Source organism: Anarhichas minor, unplaced genomic scaffold, assembly GCF_050575085.1.
Source record: "Anarhichas minor isolate MPS153535 unplaced genomic scaffold, ASM5057508v1 ptg000004l, whole genome shotgun sequence".
NCBI lineage: Eukaryota > Metazoa > Chordata > Actinopteri > Perciformes > Anarhichadidae > Anarhichas > Anarhichas minor.
In genome coordinates, this window is record NW_027466450.1 from 1,764,025 (window position 1) to 1,783,034 (window position 19,010).

Consider the following 19,010-nt stretch of genomic DNA (forward strand, 5'->3'; position numbering starts at 1 on the left):
ATGGATGTTTTTGTCTTCTGTGGCGTGTCGCCCCTCTTTGAACCCACATCTCTGCCAATCTCTGGGCAGGAAGGAAGCAGGTCCCGGTCAATTCAGCGAGCTGGACAGCAGGGTCGTTCAGCGTGGAGACGTCTTCTCTACTGTCACACGAGCTCGAGCACTGACACTGGAAGTCCAGGCGGGGGATAGAATTGACAACTCTGAAATACCTGTTTACTAAAAGAGCCAGGAAGCCATCCTGGAGAAGATGACGGCAGCTTTAACTATAACAGTAGTTGCTGGAGTGTGTGTAACATGCATGAAGGACATGTGACCTTTCTGCTGTCACGCGACACTAACCGGCCCTGCAGGAAAACAGAGAGGCAATGCGTTTTCACTGTCACTTTTCAACCCGTCATCTCTTGAATTTTACCCTCATCTTCGCCCCTAACACCTGACAACCCAAAATACACAGAGTGACCCCCCCCCCTGTCTGACAGCACTTGTAACTTTCTGTGCCACTCTTGGTGCGCTCACGTAGTTGCCATTTGAAGCTGTGAAGTGAAAGAAAGGAGTAGAGAGAAGCCCCCCCGCCCCCCCCCCCCCCCTTCCTTTTAATCAGAACAGTGTGTGCTGACGCCTTGAAAAAACATTGTCAGCCTACCTGCCATGCCGCTGTGTCAGCCCTCACCCCACCCTCCTCCTTCGTTCCTCTCTCTTGGAATTTACCGTTCATAAGCCTCCTGAAGCCGCACAAGAAAGGAGGAGATACATTATCCCTCTATCAACTTTCATTCAGGAGTCCCACCAGGGAATTGATTGCACTTTGGTGGAGAGCGTTGCGAGGTGCGAGCAGGGATAATCTCGTTCCACAGCTGTTAAGTAAACTTTAACGGATTACAATGGAAGTAGAGGAAAAGGCTCCCAGTGTGCCGTGCAGTGTCTGAAAAGTGAAACAAAGTTCCCGTCTTCTTGTGGTGTTCTGTCCGCCCCGTGTCCTTATTTTCCTGCAGTCAAACCGATTTCCGGAGGACTTAAAGAGGACTTCCTTGGTTTCCTTGTGAATAATATGGGGGATTAGCAAACGTAAGCAATCACAATTAAGCAGATGCGGAGCTCCAAATTAACACTAATTACAATAGGCTTTGAATTCATCAAGCTACTTTAGCCAACGACGTCAATGCAAACAAAGTCATTAACGTTGCTCGTGCGGAGGAAGTTGACTCGTGGCGTTTGCACCTTTGCAAAGTCTTGATTAACGCAATCAACCCACAGGAGTTGAGAGCCCCCAAGGTCTCAGTCGTGCATCATTTGTCACAGGACTCATTAACGGGGCGAGAAGCCCTTCACCAAAAAGGAAATGAATGCGTAATCAGCGGATGATTAAGAAATGCTGAAAACCATCCATGACCTCTGACCCACGGGTTCATTTAGTGTTGGTGCGATCTTCAAAGACTGTCCTGCACCTGGCCTTGATACAGCACAACCACCTCTCTTGTGTGTTTGTGTAACAGCTCCGACTCTCACTGATCACAAAACCTTCCAGCAATCCCAATCCATCTTTTTCATTTTGAGTACAAATCCTTCGCTTATCTTTACATTCAGTGTCTCGCACCATATTTCGTAAGCCGTTTTGATGTAGCGCATTAGAAAAGCTGTATGGAAACAACAAAATAAGATCAAATTTCCTCAATTGCAAAAAAATTAAAAATAAAAGTTATAAGCTCACCAAAGGTTGTTTTTGCCTTTTGGTGAACAGAAGTTGGTGTGCTTCAGGGATTATGGACAGAGCACACATTACACTCACCTGCCTGATCAGCTGTTTCCACCGTCTGCGTCTTTCCGGACATTCCCATAAATGTGCAAATGCTCGTCTTTGTCTCCGGACAGCATGAAGACGTCGCCAAATAATAGCTGTCATGAAAGAACACAAGACCTCTCTCCATCGTTCTATCGTAGGTTGTTAGATAGCCGAGCCAACTTGTTTTGTTTACGGTTCACAACCTCTTCTTCTTTTTCCCTGTTTACCGGCAGATCGCAGACACGCATAGCACCATACCGCCAACTTTCAACCAAATGACGCTTTAGCCAAGCTTATTGCCTCCAAACTAGTCTTTTTTTTTTGCGACATTTAAAAAGTTTGCTTAAAATTAGCTTGACAGTCAAATGGAGACACTTGGCTGCTGACAAACACGTGGAACGTGTTTCCTCCCTCGTGAAACACTTTTTCATATTAAAATGTTAAAATCACTGTTTATTAGCTGGCAGTCTTCTTTTTCTCTGCCTTCGTTGGGTCGTTATCGTTATTATTGTTGCCACCGACTGTCGATCGGTAGAATAGCGTGACGTCAGAGGCAGGGATGCGTGTGGCTCGCGTGATTGCGCATGTGCACGATAGAAATCATTGCTCCACAGTGCGTAGAGTGGTCGGAAACTCGTACCATTCAAATTGCAGCGTGTGGAGCACAGAAGTGTACTGCGTTTACCACACCTGCTGGACAAATGAGGGTGGGAAAGTGAAAGCAGCATTCTCCTTTGCCTAATCACCACTCTAAATGTGCCCTTGAGTATGCCCCCCCCCCCCCCCTCTCCCGCCCTACCTAACACCCAACTGTGCAATACAGCTGCTCAGTCCCAAACAAATCAAATTGCACTGGACAACGTTCAAGTGTAAATGTGTGTGTCAGAGTGAAGCAGTCCCTGGAAAGAGAAAGCATTGCTCTTAGTGAAACTAACGTGGTTGGTTAAAGACTGAAAGAGTAAAATACATATCAGTTAGGAATAGAAAATGCTTTGATCAGGCCCAGTTTTGATCTTTCTCTTTGCTTCTGGAAGCTCGCTACTTAATACATATTTAGTTCAGCTCTCCTTTCTCTGTGATGATAAAGTCGTGTGTGTGTGTGTGTGCGTGCTTTGTGCATGATCATCATTCCTCACGGCTCACACGTCTGCGCTGCGTGAGGTCTAACCACTTATGTCTCGTATCTTATTGGACGAGAGCGTCGATGCTTTATTAAAGTCAGCTGTTTGTGTCATTTCAGATAAATCATGGATGCACACCCCGGAAGCACTGGCCAAGCATTACATACCCTACAATGTCAAGGTACGTTTCAGCGTTGCAGAGCTTTGTGACCGCTAAGTCATTCAAACGTCAAACAACCAAGTGGTGCTTTGCTGTAAAAACAGTGGTGAGAAGCTTATAAGGTCTCCATGAAACACAGAAACAAAACGGAACTCCTCCTTCTGTCGCTTCCTCTTTCATTTGCTCGCTCTCTGTCAGGCCTGTCGAACCCACGCCTCTCAGTCCAGGTATCCCATGGTGCATTTCTCCTGACACAACCAGGTCCGTCTTGCACCGAGGACAGCGGCTCGCAGTCTGTGTGACAGTCCAGAAAATTAGCATGGCACCTGATGGAGCCACCAGTGTTTGCTTTCCAAGTTATCTCATTTAGGAATGAACTGATGGCAATGTGTTGTATATTTATTGGTGGATCATTTTATGTGGATGCCACCACACCAAAAGTGTGAACTCTTGTAATATGTATCTTCCCGAGCAGCTGCTTTCCCTCGGTGCTGTGATGGGAGGAGGTCGTACTTGTCAAACTGTCATTGTGAAAGTCTCTCTCTGTGTTTAAGCCGTCTTGATGAGTTTCATTTTTCAACGAGTGTGTGAGCGTTGGGTGTTTTATGTAAAGTGTCCCACGCTTCCGTCATTCCCGGTCCTGCACACGCGGAAGAACTTGAAAGGAAAAACTCGAAACCTTTTCTTTTTTAAAGTATTTCTCAAGTAATCCAGCAAAATACATCTAACCTGGGGAGCTCTCTCCTGTCAGACGGGGTTTCCTGCTTCATTTTGACAAAATAGTTACACTCCTCTGAGGCTGTGACTCTGTCAGCCTACATCCCCAGCTTCAGAAATGTTATGATGGATCTGAGGTGGAGCTCCAAAACCGCTGCATCCTCCAAGCTGCCGAAGCTCCCTTACTGTATGCGGCAAAGAGGCAGGTGGAAATGGCAGATGACACATCTCTAATGTCAAAGCGTGTTGTCGGTTCCCCACACTGTCTGCATATTGTCGGTCTCCTGTCTGCCTAAATTTGCTGAGATCTGAGCACACTACTCATCGCTGAAGGAATGAGTCAGAGACTGTGCGTGGCCTAATCTCCCTGCCTTAAAGCATTCGGAATGGTTGAAAATGAGCTATTATTATCATTCAGCTAGTTATATCAGAGAAGGATACCTCAACAAAAGACATGTTTCTTTTAAGATTATTTGATCCATTGAGTCAACAAGGTCATACAAAACCGTCTGTGTATTGAACCATTGTGATGTGATGGCATTTCTAAAATATCTGCAATGTTTTCTCCTCCTAATGATGCTGAAGGTTTTCCTCCAGGCCTTCTGGAACGAAACCTGAGATGGAATGTGATTTGTGACATGAAACATAGTGGAAAGCAGCGCTGTAGCTACTAATGAGAACACTGAGGCCAGGTTCTCTCCAGCTTACAATCTGCAGAGAAACATATAGAGTACATGGCGGGAAACCACAGTCTTAGTCGTATCAACAGCATTAAGATCCACATGTTAAGAAATAACAGCAATGCTTTTATTATTTTCACTATGGATGAAGTTTCTCATTTATTCAATTAACTGTTTACTCTAAAAAAAAAATGTCAGACAATTGCAAAAAAACAGCCAAAAATGACATCTGGAAATATTATGTTTTGTCGACCAAGAGTCCAAAGATATTTCCTTTTCAAATTGTTTTCAAAAAACAGAGAAAAAGGAAGAACATCCTCACATTGGAGAAGTTGGCACCAAATTGGCATCTGTACATAAAAAAAATACTGAAACAGCCAATGGATTATCAAAATAGTTATATTGATTAATAAAATAATTGTTTCAGCAAAACAGTAAATGCCTCATTTTACAGGTTGGTAATTAAAAAAAAGAAAACTAGGAGGTTAATATGAATAATTATGTAATTATTTAGGGAAATTACAGTTAAGGTTCTGAAACTTCTCTTTTAGTCAGAGTTCAATGGCATTTATTGATTTCCAAATAAACCTGGAAAGAACTGCTCAATTTTAAATAAAACATGGTGAAAATGGAATTGAACAGCTAGCTGATGTCAGCTAAGAAAAAAAATGAAAACACAACTTCAGCACTTTGTACTAGTGAGTATTTGCTCCGGCCCTGCTTAAAAAGTATCTCTTTCATAGGGAATAGAAGGTGTGCTGCTGTGTTTCTGTGATGCTTTACATCGATGCTAGAGTTGCAGCGATCAGTCGATCGCTTTGTCAATCAATGGACAGAAAATCAATCTGCAACTATTTTGAAAACGGACGAATCAGTTTTACTCAACCTTTCACGCAGAAGAAGAAAGCATTCTCGGGTGTCAGCTGCTCAAATGTGAAGGTTTGGACTGTTCGACTGTAAATAAAACAATCGTAAATGCTCATGCTTTTATATAATCTAGTCTTCACACTACATGTCAACATTCATCACACACACACTCATCCACTGATGGCAGATGATGTAAAATAGGTAAGTCAGTAAAATGTATTTATACAGCGCTTTTAACCGACATTTTTACAGACAACAAAATAAAACATTCAACACAAGGTGACCACACAAGGGCCCGCTCATTTAAGAGAGCAGTGTTTAAAACACACGGCTTCAATGACTTCCTGCTGACCTCTGTAATCAACAAGTGTTATTGACCTCACCACTGCAGGAGGAGAGGAAATGCTGAGTGGTTTCTAAGCCGGTGGGACGAGTGTGCGTCTGACATCGAACACGTCACATCCAGAGGTCGTTTAAATCGCACATGACACAGACCCTGGCCTTTTCTACAATTGTGTCAAAAGAATGATGGAACCCTTCAGTCAGGAGGAGTGAGCTGTGCATAGACTATGAGGTGGAACTCTCGAGGGCAGTTTCCACTACTCATGGTGTCATCTCAATTAGTTTTTCAGACCTGCCATGGAGAAGACATATTTGATTGTGCATATTTTAGTTAGTTGCTCAGTCCCCTTGAAGCTAACGCGTGGATGGTCACCGTGGGGAATGAGGGTCAGGGGGGGGGGGGGGTGGTTCGTCTTGCAGCTGAGATGCACCAGTTGATGGATGAGCCTCCGAGCTTGTGGTCTACCTTGTGAAACCTCCCCAGTCGCAAGCCCAGAATGCACTGGTCAGGAACAAGCGCTTCTCCGTTCTATTTCGGGCATCTGTCAGCGGCGCTTTCAGACACGTGTGGAGTACGTGCTGACACTTTCAAATACAGCCTCCATACCGATCTGTTTTCTTGCTATTTTGATAAATGCCCTTTTGGGTGTCTCTCGTGCCACGTTGCATTCTGTTAATGCATTTCCTATTGCTCGCCTCAAATGTTTTCAGAAGCAGATTTTTGAGTGCTGTTTGGACGAAAAATATTTGAAAGTTTGCTCGGCTTTGGCTCGACTCTTTTCAACATGGCGGCCGGGTCACAAACAGCTAAATGTTGCACTAAGATATGCTTCTGAAGACATTTGGGATGCGCTGTCTTTGTTTGGCAGTTTGATCGGAGTTCACAAGCTTCTGAAGCAGTGCTCGGCGGCTGCTTTAGAGACTCCTCGGCTCTGATTGGTTGTTTTGGTGGAATCTTGCAGATGCCATTAGGAGCACCAAAAGGAGGCACAGGAACTCAGTGCCCAGTGTACTTCTGTCAGGATATTGTGACAATTATTTTGGAATTAAAGTTACCAACTGTAACTTGTTAAACCTGAATATATATACACATACTTTTTTTTACATGAAAGTATTATTGTTATTATCTTTAATTCCTTATTTTTTCTTATGTTAGCATGAACACACTTGTCAGTACTGATGTCCAAGTTCATTAAACGCCCTAAACAGACAGTTGCTTATAGAGTAGAGCATCGATTCATACACAAAAATCATTTGTCTTTGCCTGTCTGTCTATTTGCCTGCATAATTGAAATGTACATTAGCAAAGCCAAAGTCATGGAAGGCTTCACACAGACTCTGCTGTGTCGGCGAGACAACCCATGTCTGTCTGAGCTGTTTGCCGAGTTCCAGAGGGAGACGTTGTTATTTTGTTTCTCCCGACCTTTAAGGGGCTGACACCAGTGTTTATGAAGTCTGATATTGGAACAGGCTACACACATTAGGCTCAGGAGGCACTGGAGCAGAGTGTGTGACGGGAACAATTACTGCTGCTGCTGCTGCTGCCAGATGGGAAACACGATGTTCAGGCTCAGAGGGGAATGGCTCCATCTGTTGGAGAATGGCCGAATCGCTGCTCCAGTGTGTATATCCGTGTGTGTTTGTTTTGCATTTAGTGTACATGCATGTTGGTACCTCAGCAAGTTATTGTGTATAATGCGGTAAATGTATGTCTCTAACGCATACAAGCACGGATGATTTGATAGAAAGGTTATCTAAACTTAGTTTACTTTAGAAAAAGAGATACCAGATGATATTCACACAAATGTCACCAGTGATTGGTATGCTAATGTGGAGGAGTTTATTATTTACGCACATAGAAATCTACTAATCTGCAGTTTATGCACGAGGGACTGTTCCACAGTTTACATCTACTGGCCTGATTTATGAAATAATTGTTCATCATGTCGAATAAAAGCATATAAATAACATTAATTTCTGTTTTTTTCTTAATTACCTTTATGTGTCGTTTAATGCACCGTACTTCTCACACTGTGTGTCTTTGTTGTGTTGCTGTCGTATCACAGTGAGCCTTTTTTTTTTTTTTTTGTTTGTTCTCTTTCCAGTTCCTCGGAAACACAGAGGTTGAAGCCCCGAAAGGCACAGAAGTTGTGAAGGATGCGGTCAGAAAGCTAAAGGTAAAGCCAGTCCTCTTGAGTAAGCTGTAGCCCGAAGCGCAGAGGAGAGCTCTGGAGTGACCGGATTGGTCAGGAGACTCGGAGCAGAGGGGGGGGGGTGGGAGTGAGTGAGTGACAACCTCTTCCCTCCCTCATCAGTCACCATCCACCCAGCAAGGTGCCCTTGTAGTTTTTCAGCTCCCGAGTGTGGGTGCCTATAACTGCTGGGACCTGCACGGCAGTCTGCTCAGTCAACCTTCACCACCGGGCTGATGCAGAATTCAATAGAAGGGATATTTACCTGCCATGAAACCTGTTGTTCCTGAAACTTGAATCCTTCAACCCGTGACATTTTCTCTCTCGAGTGTTTTGACTAAATATGTCACTTTATGAACTTGCAGGTATTTTAATTAACTGCCACAGCCTATATTTTGCAGTGCTACAACCAATTTGCATAGTAATGAAGAAAAATTACTGTGTTGATATTTTGAATACCACTCATGTACACACAAGTTTGCGGTCCTATCATTTTCTGATTAATGCATTTGATTAAAGCTGCACAAATCATATATTAGCAATGGTTTTAATTACTATATGTCAAGTGAAAGGTGTCACTAACCCACAGAGAATTGTCATGTAAACGAGCAACTATTTGCTGGAACGACTCAAACGGCCATAAAACACGTTATTGCAGTTTGAACATTGTTTCCAACCTGCATTCATTGATTATTTTGGGTCATTCGGGAGCAGTGTAACAAGCTGTAATCGCACCCATCGACACATCGCATCATTAAGTCGAACGGGCAAACTCTACTTCGTTTGTTTGGTCTCCACCAACTCCTGAGAAAAGAAAAGGAAAAAAAAAAGTCTCTTTTGCTAAATGTTTGACAGCCGTACCTGGCTGTCTGTCTGCCGTTTGGTGCTGGGCAGGTATAGGGTCCATTACTCATCAGCAATATCACTTAATCACTTAATCACTTAAACATGAATTCATGGTATTACAGACTGTGCCTACATGCACACTGATATTCCACTATTATTCTGATATAACAATAATCAGAATGGTTCACGCAAACAGCATCCAATTAATGCCTTATTCCAAATGTAGCATTTATAGTGTAGGACATGTGGAATATGTCGATATTATTTGGGTTTTAAGAGCATCCTTTGGACATGCATATAGCACGTTCGGAACGAGTTTCCATTGGGGTTTGTGACACACAGCCTATTGCCTGTTTACAGCCAGCTGTGGAGTTTGCCAACAGGGTCATGTCTAGTTAGTTGCCCAGGAGTACCAACACAAGAGCAAAGCAATGTACTGCTGTGGACGGGGGCAGCAGAAAATAGTATTTCACCCAAAAGAAAGGGTCGCCGAAAAAGTATTGAAACTTATCTATATCATTTTTGTCAATGGAGTCTTTTGGCATAGGTACATTTCAGATTCAGTTCCCAGTCGTATGACGGCAAGATAAAACTGTGACAGGATTCTAAATACCGCCGACACTTTTCTTAGGTTGGGCCTTTCTTCTGTGTGGCTATAATACGTTTTGCCCCCCGTTCACAGCTGGTACTCCTGCCTGTTTCCCCAAACTACTGTAGGTAATACACTGACTATGGACCTCATACAACCCCACTTCAAAACACCCGAACTTTCCCTTTCACAGATAGAAGGTTACTACCATCTAGACACAACCAGCCAACAGTTAGCAATGCTGGGGAAGAGAAGAATGGTGCATGCCCACAATCCTACGTCATCAGGTCTATAGCAACCCTATCAACTTTAAAGAAAGATATATTACATGTTGTTGTTTATGAATGTATTATTTTTGACATTTAGACACCAGAACTTTGTTGAAAACAAAGGTTGAGGAATAATAGGTAATTAGGTGCTTAATTGAATGTAGTTCGACAGGTTGTGATGAAGTCTTGGTTCACTTTGGACCTGAAGTTTGCATTTAAGAGTTATGGTTATAGTGCAGCAAAGACTCTGCTTTCCCACAGCCTCTGGGTAATGTAGCTGTGCTCGCTGCCTGCTGGCCTCTCCTCTGTCTTCCCCTGCCAAGAGTTGAATCTGTGAGGCCACTTGTAGGGGGAGGACTGCTTTCCCAAACCCCTACCTCTATTGTTAAATTACATTAGATCTTGAAAGCCTGTTTGGAGACCAAGGCTCCATGGTTACTCCCCCAGATACACTGGCAATTAGGACTGTTTTTAAAGATCATGTGAGGAGAACTGAGAGACAGCTCCAGGAAGGCATGTGTCCAAGGTTTAGGTCACATATACTGGAGTCTCATCATCAGCTAAGATAAGTTCATGTGTGTTTCTACTCAAGCAAGATGAATCTCCTTGAAACACACACTGACTGTTCTTTTGCCCAGTCTGTTCATATTTGTGTCTGCAGGCCCTGAACAATGATAGAAGCCTAACTCAAGGCCTCACAAGGGCTTGATTACAGCTGTGAGCCTTAAAGTGCCGTGGTGTTAGGAGATGCTAGCACTTGTGCCTCACAAGGGACATTTTTGGCTTTACATTGTTTTATTATTTTGGCTGTATTAATGCATACGGCATACTTTTTGACATGGTAGTGAGGTTTTTTCATTTTAGTTTTATTTTGAAAATCAACTTCAGCTCCGATAATGAGTCTATAATAAACTCTGTAGCCAAAATACAGACACTCAGATTCGTATGAGTGAATTATTAAACATTAAAAAGTACTCTTGATCCCATGACCATTACAGCATAAAATCATGCATTCTATTATATCAGGCTTTCGATCTGGAGCCCTGGCTTCAAATTGATAGTTTTTACTATTATATATTATATAACAGATTGAGACGTTTGCTCATGTTTGCCCTATGGGGCAAATACATACTAGTGTCATGGTTTCCTGCACAAACCTTTTTGAAATGCATCAAAAGTATTGTTGTTGCTTATCAAGCTGTGTTAAGCAAGTTAATCAGGAAGTGTAGTAAGTTATTTATATTACTCCTTTAACAACTAATACTGTTACTTTACTTATTACTTATCAAAAGTAATCTATCAAATAACTTGCTATTGCCATACTTTACTTGCTCAACACTGATAGTGGATATTTGTATATATAAAACTTTTTTTTTTAAATGTAGTGGTTTATTATTAGCTTCCCGCAAGTTTCCTCATGTGTGATGATACAGTGTCTCCTTAACTTGACAGTGTTATTGGTAATTCACCTAAACTGCCAAGTCCTGTTGGTATTTATGTCAGATGGCAACATAACCATGACAGACTTCTTGTTTTTGGCAGTGCTTAAAAGAGTTACCCATTGAATGAATCACAGATTTATTTAATTGTAGTCTTCCCTGAAGCTCTTCTTACGTCTTAATTATAATATTTTCTTGAACAAATCATCATCGCCCTTAAAAGATAACATGCTGGCGTTTTATTCCCAAGCAAGTCAGCAGTTTGCCATGAAACAAGCCTTGATAAACCCACTGTACCGTAGCTGCTCAGCACCCGATGAATGCCAATGTCGCTCTGTGTCTGCCGAACGTGTACGTAGGCTATTGATTTGCAGGACGTTCGTCATAACTTTTTTGATGCGAGAATGTTGTGTTTTCAGCTTGTTCTGCTTCCCCGTATTGTCCAAAGAACACACTTGAAAGGATGTGTACATTACAAGGCCCCGATAGTTGTGGTGTTTTTATTTGTTCCTTTATAGATATCAATGCATTAATAAGGTGGACTAAACCCAATCTGTCTTTTGTCATTTGAAGTTCCAGAGACATATCAAGAAGTCAGAGGGACAGAAGACCCCTAAAGTGGAATTACAGATCTCCATTTATGGCGTGAAGATACTAGATACCAAGACTAAAGTGAGTCCACACATTAGAATGCTTTTTTGTTGCATCCTTTGGACCATACTGCACATGACACCTGGAGTTCTACTGGCAACAACCACCATGTAGAGAAAGAAGAGATCCGCATACAACGCGGCGTGTATAAATGATGACTGCACTGTGTTTGTTTTGCAGGACGTGCAGCATAACTGTCAGTTGCACCGGATATCCTTCTGTGCGGATGACAAAACTGATAAAAGGATATTTACTTTCATCTGCAAAGACTCAGAATCCAACAAGCACCTCTGCTTTGTGTTTGACAGTGAAAAGTGTGTAAGTGCCTTTAGCTTCCTGGTGTTTACACTGAAATGAATGTACATTTGACAGAATCATTGAAAATGTTAGATATTTGAATACCGCGCCCTCGTTTCTTTGGTGTTTTGACATCTTGTGGTTAACCATCAATGTTCAATTCAACTGTAAATAAGCTGCAGAGACTTTTAACTGTGTATATATCGTGAGCAAGTCCTTGTCGCTCCCCCTGCTTGCAGGCAGAAGAGATAACTCTGACAATCGGCCAGGCGTTCGACTTGGCCTACAAGAAGTTCCTGGAGTCCGGAGGCAAAGACGTGGAAACCAGGAAACAGATTGGGACCCTGCAGAAACGAGTACGTCTCACGTCCAGCTGATTCAGCTTGTTTGCTCCCACATGGACTTTAATGCGCTTCAAACCTGTAGCACCATGCTGACACGTTGATATTGGTATTAATTAATGCATGGCTTGTCTCTATCGATTGCTTCCAATCATGCAGTGTGGACAATTAGGCTGCGTCGTTGACAAAGGATGGCAGTAATGAATGTTAATGAGCTCTGTTGTAACAGACCCAAACTGTAACTGGATTATTGCTCACCCTGCTGAAACTGTGGAGCTTGCCCAGTGGTTTTGTTTAAATGGCCACTTAGTCAACAGGAGGCGGGAGCTAAACACCGGTGTGAAATGTATTTTAAGGTTAATTTACTGTCATTTCTGAAACGGTTGTTAAAAAGACTTCCATTTGGTGTAAAAAAGCTTTAAAAAACATATTTTGAGGGTAAAAACTATCGAAAATATGGCAGGTAAACAAAATTCATTGTTGACCTTGGAAATAGTACTTTGTAAAATAACTTACTTGCATTTGAGGCTTTCAACTATATCACACAGTCTTCATCAGTGGTTATATACTGTTCAACACGGACAAGAAGTCCTAACAAATATGGTGAAGACTATTTTATAGGACGGAGAGCCCTTTAAAAGAGAGTAGTGAACTAGTAGTAGACTAGGGAAACTGTCATAGTTGATCAGACACCATGCTGCAGCTCCTTTAACGTACTGTGGCTTCTAGAATGACTCGACTGCTCTGGTTTTCGTGCAGATTCAAGAGCTGGAATCAGAAAACTCTGAGCTAAAGCAACAGCTTCAAGACCTTGAAGAGCAGCTGATGATAGCTCATGTGCCACCAGTAAGGACACACACACACACACACACACACACACACACACACACACACACACACACACCTCTTCAGTTTAGAGATTTAACCAAACTAACAGACCAAGTGAGGCTGTAGCAGCAAAACCTTTCAAGTGCTCTGAATTGAACAAAGGTGTGTTTTTTTTATTGCTTGTGAATAAAACTTTTTTTTTTTTAACTTAATTGAACTATTCTTAAGACTAAGATTAGGTTAATTCCTATTTCAAAAGTCACATAGTTTTGCTTCACGACCATCTTTTAATTATGAAAGTTTATCAAATATAAGCTTGCAAGAATCTAAGAGCAGCTGCGTCTGCAGATATATTGCTTGTGTGATTAAAGAAAACCGCCTCCAACTCGACCTATCTGGAGGGAGTCTGTGGGGGTCTAAGCTGCGTCTGAAGCAAAGCAATTACACACCTGATTGGCCTGATGAGGAATGTGGTACATTCTGCATGTAATTGGGCCAAATGCCAGTACTTGTGACAGCCCCCTGGGAAATGCAATTACCCACACCTCTCCCACTCTTAAACGACTGAATGATATTGTTCCTCTCTGGTCATTTCCTGTCTGCGATTCCTCTTTTCAGCCGCTGCACATAAACGCAGAGAACGAAGCGTACATGCTGCAGAGGCCCTCCTCTCTCTTCTGGTGCCACAGCATCAAGTCCTTCTCCTGCCTGGAGATCTCCTCTCTCACGCTCACTCCCATGAGCTCGCCGGAGTCCAACTTGTCCAGCGGGCTACTAACTCCTCCTCCGCCTGCCAAACCTGCTCTGCTTCCTCCTAAGCCTACCGAGGGGTGCAGCATCCCGCGACCTCGCGTACGCTCCTTCCTTCCTTCCTTCTTTCTCTGTGCTTTGTCGCTGTCCCCGGGGTCTCACTGTCTCCTGCTTTCGCCTGTCTTTTTGCTATTTATTCTTTTTTTTTTCCTGCTTCTTCTCTTGCTTTTCTTTGAAAAAAAAAAAGTGTTTGTCTTGGTGCGAGCGTACACAAGTGTGACCTCGGCTTTAACCATCTCCTCGACTTTACATACAGGGAGGGAGCATCTCCATGAAACCACAGAAACCGACAGACGTTTTCGACATGGTCCCCTTCTCCCATGTGACACCGCTGGCTCCCACAATGCTCAGTAACGGCTGCCCACCACCGCCACCGACCACTTTACCACCAGACATAAGTGAGTAGTAACTTCGATTTAGTAATAACAATAACATATTTGAGTATGTTTCTTTATTTGTTTTCCCTGATGGTCTGAATAAGTCGCCATTGCCACTTTAAATATCCGTCGCATGATACGAAGAAGACATGAATTCACTCTCTGCCGAAGCTCCTTTTCTTTTTCAGTCAGTGCGATGTTGATCTGCTGTCTGTGTTTGTCGGCAGGGAAAGACCTGTTCGGTGCGGAGCCGTTTGATCCGTTCACCTGCGGGTCAGCTGACTTCCCTCCAGATATTCAGTCGAAGCTGGACGAGATGCAGGTGAGTGGAAACTGTTTCCTAGGAACTGCAGGGAGTCACAGGCTAAACAGCGGGGTCCTGTCCGCCTTTGTTGTCTGTATCGGCACTTTGAAGGTTCATATTTTCTCTGGTTTATGTGAACAAAGGCTTTGTGCATCGTAGGCGATGCCAATGCTGAATCCTTTCATTGGGACAGTTTGGTCCTAATTGGCCTGTTGCGGGCTGTAAGCGAGCTCCAGCACACTGTTTATTAAGAAGAATAATGTTGGAATAGATGAAGTTTGACATACTGTTGTGTACAGTGGGAAAAAAAAGCGCATGTGAGGGTTTATGTCCTATTTGTTACTGAAAAAGCTGAGCACGATAAGATTTCTAATCAAATCCTCGGCTGACTCGGTGTTTAATACGACTAACTTCTCTATTTAGAATAATCTGGGACGGTTACACGTTCATTTAGAAATGCATTATTAAAAAAGAATATTGTGTATCACTGAGTTCTGTTTCCATGTTCCTTTATGCGTTTCAAAGGAGTGAAGAAATTAAAATGTTCTGAGTGTTCAGTGGAAATGTTTTCATATTACAGTTCATTATTTTTATGTAACAGTATTTCTAGTCTGGTGGAGCAATAAATGTAAAACCGAGCTTAGTGTTGTATTCGCAAATGAAACATAATTAGCCCCCCCGCTGTCTGGAAGTATGAATAGAAACTCACTCGCCAGCATCTCACCAGAGGCTCGACCATATTCTATTGGCGTATTTATAATCATCAGATATGTTCCTGACTCTGTGGCTCAGTGGTTCTCAAACTGTGGGACGTGTATCGCTCTCTCTCTCGGGGACAAAGAGCCGTTGCAAGGGGGCTAGAACAAATAGCAAAAGAAACTTCGATTGGATATCTATTTCATGCGGTCGGAACATACAAAACAAACTGTTCACTAGCAACGAGATTTATGTTATCATGATTCATTTGGACACGTCGGATAAAGTTGGAGTCAAGAAAGAATGAAGAATTTGACCATCTTGCTCTCAGGTTCTCAAATGACGCATTTCCACTGCACGGTACGGCACCGCTCTACTCAACTTGACTCCCTCTTTTTTTTGTTTTACATGAGCGACAGTTATTTTCCAAAAGAGCTTAGTCGATACTAAAAGGCAGAGTTGAAACACTGCAGACCACTGGTTGACGCCACGAGCACGACACTGGACATTCTGCACAAACCCGTCGTTTTAAAATTTGCCAAACTACCAGCAATTGTTTTTATTCACTCAACCAATATTTTTAAAAATGGCGTCCGTTTAAACTACGGCGTCGTACGATAGAAGTGCAAGACGTTCCTCTGTTGACGATGAAAGGATCCAGCGAGTGTCGCGTTGAAAATGGTGTCGCAGCAATTTCTCACGTAGTCTGCTGCCTTTAAAAATTGAACTGACTGGTACCAACAGTGAGTGGAGTTGAGCCCAACCGTGCAGTGATAATGAGGCATTACTGTGCCAGCTTTCTGCCTTTCGGCCGCTTAGGTTTCATTTTCTCAATAGAGACTCATGGTAGACTCAATGGAATTAGGCAGTTCATGTTCTTGGTAGTATTATTTTCAAACTTAATTCAAGTGTTAAAGTAAAATAAGTTTCATTGATAAAAGATTTATGTTGTTGTACCGCTCTCCCAATATTGTTAACGGTTGAGAAAAAACTCATTTGTTTACAGTGGTATTAGTGAGTATGGCATTGTTTTCTCCTTCCAAATGGTGAATGAGAACAAGTTTGAGATCCACTGCTGTAGCTTGAGTTGGCGCGCAATCACACTGTCAAACACAAAAACATCACAAATACAGTTCAGGCCGTATCCGCAGCAATCAGCCATTCTTTGTGGGTCTGTGTGAAGGTTTTGAATCACAGTATGATTAGAAAAGAATGACTTCTGGAAGTGAAAACCAGCTGCAACTTCTGCGATTGTGTTTGGAAATGATCTGCTGAGTTATTGCCAGTAGGAGGCGACGTTGCATTGGCGCGCCCGTTTTGTGAGGTCGCTTAACATTTCCTTCAAAGTCTTCCTCTTCTTCACTATTAACGAGTGAATGCATCTCTTGTCCTTTCCACTTGTAGCGTCAGAGATGGTTCGTACTCTTTGCTCTGCTTCTATATCTGTGCTGTGCCCGTGGTTGTGTCTTTGTCTCGCATGCCTGTGGAGGACGTCGAATGCTCCCACACACACTGCGTGATGTGATTCACCTCTTCCATCATCTCTAAAATGTTCCCCTTTGACGCAGTAGACATTTAGTACATTGTGCCCGAGCCTCATTGTCTTTAATTAGCAGTTTGTCTTCCCAGCTCCCTTGCTCTGTGGTTAATGAGCTGCTTGTGCCAGACAGAGGCATATTAATTAATGTGAGCAAACAACCTTTCTATATTATGATAGATGTTGATTTTCAGCCAATAATCGCTATATTTAGTATGCTAAAGCTTTTGGAATAGATGTCACATTTAATAAAAAACAAGCACATTTTTATTAAGAGATACAAATAAAATAGCTTCTGACTTTTCCATCTGATATAAATGAGTTCCACCGCTGCTTCTCTCATTAGCTGCATGCTTTATTGTTTCTGCTGACTCCGCACGTATCGCACGTCTAAAGGCATGGCGTCGTGTAATCTCTGTTTTGTGCAGCATTTCATCCCCTTTTACCCTCAGCGGTTTAGAGATATCCCATCGCCTCTAATCCAACCACGACTCCGACTTCCTGTTTATCAACTAAATTGGGACATGTGACCTCACAGAGACCAGTGTCGGTGTGCGTGGTCACCGGGGCGTCACAGCTGTTCTCTGGCTTGTCTTTCCAGGAGGGGTTCAAAATGGGACTAACCTTAGAGGGCACCGTCTTCGCTCTGGACCCGCTAGACAGCCGCTGCTGATGCCATGAAGATGCTCTTTGTCGCGTACTTTTAACTCGTTTGTATGAAGAAGTGCCAAAATCCACTCCACGGTCGAGTCGAGATGTCACGGTTTTCATCTTGAGGTTTATATGCATTTGCATTTAGATTGTTGTTGTTTTTTGGAATATTTCAAGGTAGACTCAGATCCATTATAGAAAAGAACTATTTTTGTAAAACAAAAAGAAGAGAGAGAAGTACTTTTGCTTGCACAGGCAATGAGAGATGTAAATAGTCAAATATGTCCAATGGTACACTCTGTGGCAGAATTTTCATATGAGACAATTTGTGTGTAAGCACCATTTGAACTATATTGTTGTATTGTTGACACATTCCTGTTTGTATGCTGAACACAAGCTGGCAAAGAAAATAAATGGAATCTGTATCATTAACACAAGCATCAGCTTGCACATAACAACACATTATTATGTTATGTTACTCAACATTATGAAGTTAATTAATCCAGTCTGATATATTTTTTTGGCTTACCAATCTTTCAACCTGTTGTTTTTGACATTGATGTTTTTTTGTTTGTTTTTTGTATTTTGAAGGTTTGAGTTGCCATTTCAGTATTTACTTGTCATATTTTTTAATAATCATCATTTTAGTCTCTTTTCTTGCACCAGAAGGCACCTTTTTGGACAGCCTCTGTCCTTATACAGTACTTTTCCATTATTTTTACTTTTGGTTGCATTGACTTTGCTGTTACAGATATTAAAGAAAATCTGCGAAAAAAGGCTTCTCATTGAATCTATCATTTTATAATATTCGTGTCACTTTTAGCTGTTTAGTATTTTTGTGTTTTAGATGTTTTCTCTTCATTCAAGGATTTCATTATTAGCTATGCTCCCAGCATGGTTCTATGGATGGCATTGTTGATCCATTGGTCCACCACTTTGGTACAGATTGAGATATCTCAATGGCCATAAATACCTTCTACAGCCATTCATGGTTCCCAGAGGATGAACCCTCTTAATGTAAGTGACCCCATGATTTTTCTCCGGGGCCACCAGCAGGTCAAATATTTCCCTTATTCAGTGAAATAGCTATGTTTGCTGGATGGATTGGCACAACATTTTGTTCACACATTCTTGGTTTCCAGATGATGAATCCTACTGACTTTTTCTCCAGCACCTCTTTGAGGATGCTGGATTTATGCTCTCATCACCTGCAGCTCTATTTTGTGTTCAGGGCTAATTAACAGATGTAAACAAACATTTCCATCAGCCTCAGCTCCACTTTGTGTGCATTGCTAATTAGCAAGTGTTAGCAAGTGTTAGCATGTTAGCATAATGATTTTCCCATGTTCCTATTCCTTTGTGATTAGTGCTCTTTAGCTAATATTAGCATGCTAACACTAAGATCAAATCAGAGAATAAGATAGCAGAACAGGCAAATATTACCTGCCATGTATCAACATGTTAGCATTATCATTGTGAGCATGTTACCATGCTGGTATTAGCATTATAGTAGCCT

General features: G+C 42.3%; 1 protein-coding gene across 4 annotated transcripts in view; it reads left to right on the plus strand.

Moving 5' to 3' along the window:
- The window catches only part of LOC142964943 (PTB domain-containing engulfment adapter protein 1), a 69,280-nt gene extending 50,479 nt beyond the window's left edge, over nt 1-18,801 (plus strand). For 2 of the 4 annotated variants that reach the window (XM_076105545.1, XM_076105556.1), the window contains 9 exons: nt 3,021-3,082; nt 7,773-7,844; nt 11,576-11,674; nt 11,834-11,971; nt 12,190-12,306; nt 13,051-13,137; nt 14,186-14,327; nt 14,534-14,628; nt 17,445-18,512. In XM_076105545.1, the coding sequence (XP_075961660.1) occupies nt 3,021-3,082; nt 7,773-7,844; nt 11,576-11,674; nt 11,834-11,971; nt 12,190-12,306; nt 13,051-13,137; nt 14,186-14,327; nt 14,534-14,628; nt 17,445-17,516 (884 nt within the window). In that variant the 3' untranslated portion in view covers nt 17,517-18,512. The other 2 variants (XM_076105564.1, XM_076105574.1) reach the window with 2 other exon arrangements.
- Nucleotides 18,802-19,010: the final 209 nt, after the last annotated feature.